Genomic DNA, 4,304 nt, shown 5'->3' with positions numbered 1-4,304 from the left:
GATGAATACTGGGGTTCTTTAAAAGGGCTAACAGCTGGGTATGTATCCAGACAAGGTCCCGCAGTCTGTGTTTGCATTGCATGCAGTGCACTCACACTTCCTGGCCACAGGGTAGATGAAACCCCGTGGACATTGCTCTGTGTATTTCACCTCGTAGGACCACTCTCCGTTGCAGGTTTTCTGTTTGGGCCCGTCGTCAGTATGAACATAGTTGGGATCCTACCAGCAGAGCAGAGGGATCAGACACATGGATATAAACACAGTCAGTTCCATTTCTTTAAAGGGATTTCATTCCAACTTCATGAATCTGACAGCTTTTGACTTTTGCTGCCACTATTTAAGATTATTTAGCTTGTGAGACATTAAAAAACTCAAAAGTACAAGATTTTAATCGGCTTTGCAAACATTTTAATAAATAAACTAATACCGGACTACAACCCTTTCAAAAGGGTCACTTGTGGTATCTTTTGATGTTAGAGGTCAATTTTAAATTTTCATTTTCTATATACTTGTACAAAGTTTGTATAATTTTGATGGTCATTGAATGTGTGCTTTAACCCTAAAGCTTGTATTATGTAATGATCTCTCATTATAGTATTTTTCTTTCTTTTCTGTTTTTATGGAGCAGTAGTATGTAGAGAGGGAAAACAGGTGGAGGGCCAGGGAATGACACAAGAGATGGCTTGGTGAGGATCAAATGTGTGCCCCTGCAGTAGCCTTTAAGAGGTCTGCTATAAAGTTGTAAATGTGATTTATCTTTAAAGAAAACTTATAGCAATACATAATCTTACTGAACACTATAAAATTTTCAGATTGCAACTATTATTGTCACCCCCAGCCACTCAGACTGGATGACTGCGAGGCTGGTTCTCGGTTCTGGAGGTTCCTTGTTGTTAAAAGGGAGTTTTTCCTTCCCACTGTCACCTAGCGCTTGCTCATGGGAGGTTATGTGATTGGGCTTTTCTCCGTAGTGCCTTCACCTTACAATAAAACACATTTAAGTGACAGCTGTGGTGATTTGTATAAATCAAATCGAAATGAATGATTTCCTCAGGAGCACTGAGCTCAGCTTAACACATCACGTCTAAGCAGAATAAACGCACATGTCTCACCGGGAAAAACAGTGCACAAGTAGCACAAGTTAGAGGAGAGCGAGTCACTCTTCACCTTTTGGAAACACTGTCCTTCACAAATGGTGGTGTCGACGAACTCGGTGGTGCCGCAGGTGTCCACAGGGAGGCTGATGTTCTTTGGGCGACAGCCGGAGCTGCAGTCTTGCTCCGCCCCCGCCAGCGCCAGCACTGCTGCCATGACAACCAGCTGCATCCTCTGCCGGATGCACTACACGCTGCTGCCACAAGAGGTGATCGGGTATCAAATGAGGCGCTTTGAGACAATGTCAGAAGTTTAGTGTTGATTAAAACGCGGCTGTGTCATTATACATGATTATATTATGGAGATGTGGATTAATGGCGTTATTTCCTCTACAGAAGAGTAATGTATACACTCAAATGTGCTGGTGTGCATTTACAGGAGTGGTGGCTGATTTAGTGTGCTGTAAAACAAAATGTATTCTGAAATGAAAAGCGGGAAATAATAGTCGAGATTATTTTTTATTTTATTTTTCAGAGTTGGATCTTATTTAACTGCACATTTTTATTCATCTTGTAGACTAGATCCTAAAAGAGTGGTTCACTTAAATTAAAGCATCCAGCCATGTAAATATAGTCATAGCTTCTGTCTTTTCAGATTAAAAGACATCCATCTCTGAAATGTCTGTCTTCATCTCAAGGTAAAACGATAAATATTGTAAAACACGATTAAAACATGCATTCTTAATGGTATTAAAAAGATTACATTTCCAAAGCTCAGCACATTACTCAAGAACAATAGCATGTCTTTCTACAGAGGAGCATTCCTGACTGCAAACAGATGACCTTTAATCTAATAAAATACAGATAAAGCATGATTAGCTCAAGGCTCAGTGAGTTTTTCCACATCTCACACTGATATGTCATTTAAAGTATGTGGAAAAAGGGAAAGAAATATAAAATATATTTTGAAAAGCTTCCAAAGTTTCCAAAGCTAATAATAAATTTCCACTTTGAAAAACGTTTTTTAAATGCTAAGGCAATTATGGTTCGAGAAAGCTCAGAAGCAGTGCTTTAAATTAAATTATCAAATTAAATTAGGAAAATTTGACCTAAAACTACTATAGATACAAATGAATAACTGCAATAAAAATAAAAATAAAAAAACAAAGGAAAATTGTGGTTTAGCATGAAAACAATGAAAAGATGACAACCTATATCTTTTATTAAAGCCAGATAGAAAATGAATTCTATTATTAAACAGCCTAACAAAGATGATAAACGGATGATGCACAGAATTTAATAAACCTCTTCTAATTAACCCCTTTCATGCACACGGCTGTTTCTTCAAACTAAACCCTTAAATGACATCATTTAAACTCTTTGATATGTAATATCACAAATTTTTTTTTCTGTTAAACCTCTTTCTAGAGGAAGAACTCAATCTGCCACGTCCCCACAACTATGCTATAACCTCATTCTGTCTTTAACAGCAGATCCGTGACAACGTCTTCAGCAGCTTTCTTGTCATCTACATGAACAGGAAACATACCTGTAGAGCTCTGCTGATGCTTTGAACCTCTGCTGAGAGTCCTGTCCCTTCGTTCGCTCTCTAAACACCTGTAACAGCTTTCAACCTGCAGCTGTCTTTATTGCTTAAATAGCACCGCTCACAAATCTGTTTAATCCTATCAGCCTTGGCCAGGGCGATAGTTTTCCTACCTGTTTATACATAACAAGCAAATCCTCGTGTCTTTCCTTAAACACTGCAGGGACGTCCCATGGCTCGAGGCCTTTCCTCCTACAAACGAGGAGGAGTGGGGCGGTATCTTCAGAAATCTTGTTTAGGTTATGTGAGTGAAAGGCGCAGATGGACACCAGAATTATAAAAATAAAACTGCCCCCACAGTGAGATGGCAAACATAGATATGAGATGCACTAATTAATTTGTGTGCTCCATCTCCATTACTCCATTGTGTCATTTCTTCTTTTTCCACTGTGTCAACAGCGCTGGCACATATTGTTGTATTTATAGATTTATTAGACCACCTGCCATGAAAACAAGAAAACACAAACAATTTAGAGATCTGTCAAAAACTTGTTTAAAACGATAAATTATATTTGTTATTTGTGAGCCAAATAACAAACTGAATTCATGTTTTTATACCCAAATTTGAGGCGGCACGCCGGACTTCTCTGAGGAGTCAGGAATTAATCGAGCGTTACATTCAACCAGGAAAACTATATTTTCTGTTTACGAGTGTAAATAAATAACTGATTTGACATCTTAATCCAAAAATAAAATAATCTTGTTTATTTATTTATTTTATTAAACAGTAAATTTGAAAATTCTTGGGGAAAAAAATTAGCATTAAAAATATAAAGTGCTTGAGCACACGGGTGGATTAACCATTACAGAAACTTACAGAAACCAGTACTTACCAGCAATGTTAACTTAGGGCAGCATACGCTTTACACTCGATGATGGTCTCTTAAATTTATTAAGCACTGTGTGTACAGGCCAGCTATTATCCAATATGTAACATACAAGTAAAAGTAAGTAAAGTATTTTTCTTGTCATGATCTGAACAACGATATGTCACTGTCTGTGAATACAGGAAGTCTAATCAGCAAAAAATATTTGCTCTAAATGAATTGCTATTTTAGGACTGTTCCTGTTCCTTCACATCATTTTATCTCAATGAGGTAAAATTTCATTTTCTCTTGGACCCAGTGATAGAAGGCACATTAAAGAAACAGCACTTCCACAATGAGCTGATTTCTTTCAGGTAAAAAGGTTTATTGTCTGTCTGGTGTAGCAGACATTCTGACTCACAGCAGACACTCATTAGTGTATTAAAGAAGGCTGCATTATCTCAGGGGAAAGCCATTGCTGTTGGTAAGTGTCCTGTATGTGTTAGCTCAAGGCAGATACTTAAAAAAGTAAACTCCTAAAAACAAATGAATTTGTTTCGTTGATTTGCATAAAAACATGGAGGAGGACTATATTGTGGTGCTCAGTGCCTAGAATTACTGTTAATGTGAGATGTTTTATTATAAAAGGATAATTTGAATGCATATGGCATAGCTGAGCAACTGCTACAGAAACACTCTTGCATCCCTCGCCTCTGTGATCATCTTCATCCAGATGTACATCTTCAGAGCCCTGTGTTGTCCTTGGTTACATTATGCTTGTTAAAATTTAAAAGATTT

The 4,304-nt window shown here is 37.6% G+C and overlaps 1 protein-coding gene across 1 annotated transcript; it reads right to left on the bottom strand.

Annotated features, from left to right (window-relative positions):
• LOC309702686 (gonadotropin subunit beta-1-like) lies at positions 1 to 1,326 on the bottom strand (the record flags this gene model as incomplete). Its single annotated transcript, XM_082527299.1, has 2 exons — positions 1 to 219; positions 1,168 to 1,326. The coding sequence occupies 2 exons, from the start codon at positions 1,324 to 1,326 to the stop codon at positions 28 to 30; spliced, it is 351 nt and encodes a 116-aa protein (XP_082383425.1). The 3' UTR covers positions 1 to 27.
• Positions 1,327 to 4,304: the final 2,978 nt, after the last annotated feature.

This window comes from Aulonocara stuartgranti, assembly GCF_965226115.1.
Source record: "Aulonocara stuartgranti genome assembly, chromosome: 1".
Taxonomy (NCBI): Eukaryota; Metazoa; Chordata; class Actinopteri; order Cichliformes; family Cichlidae; genus Aulonocara; species Aulonocara stuartgranti.
The sequence above is the reverse complement of the archived record's forward strand: the minus strand, read 5'-3'. Positions and strand labels throughout refer to the sequence as shown.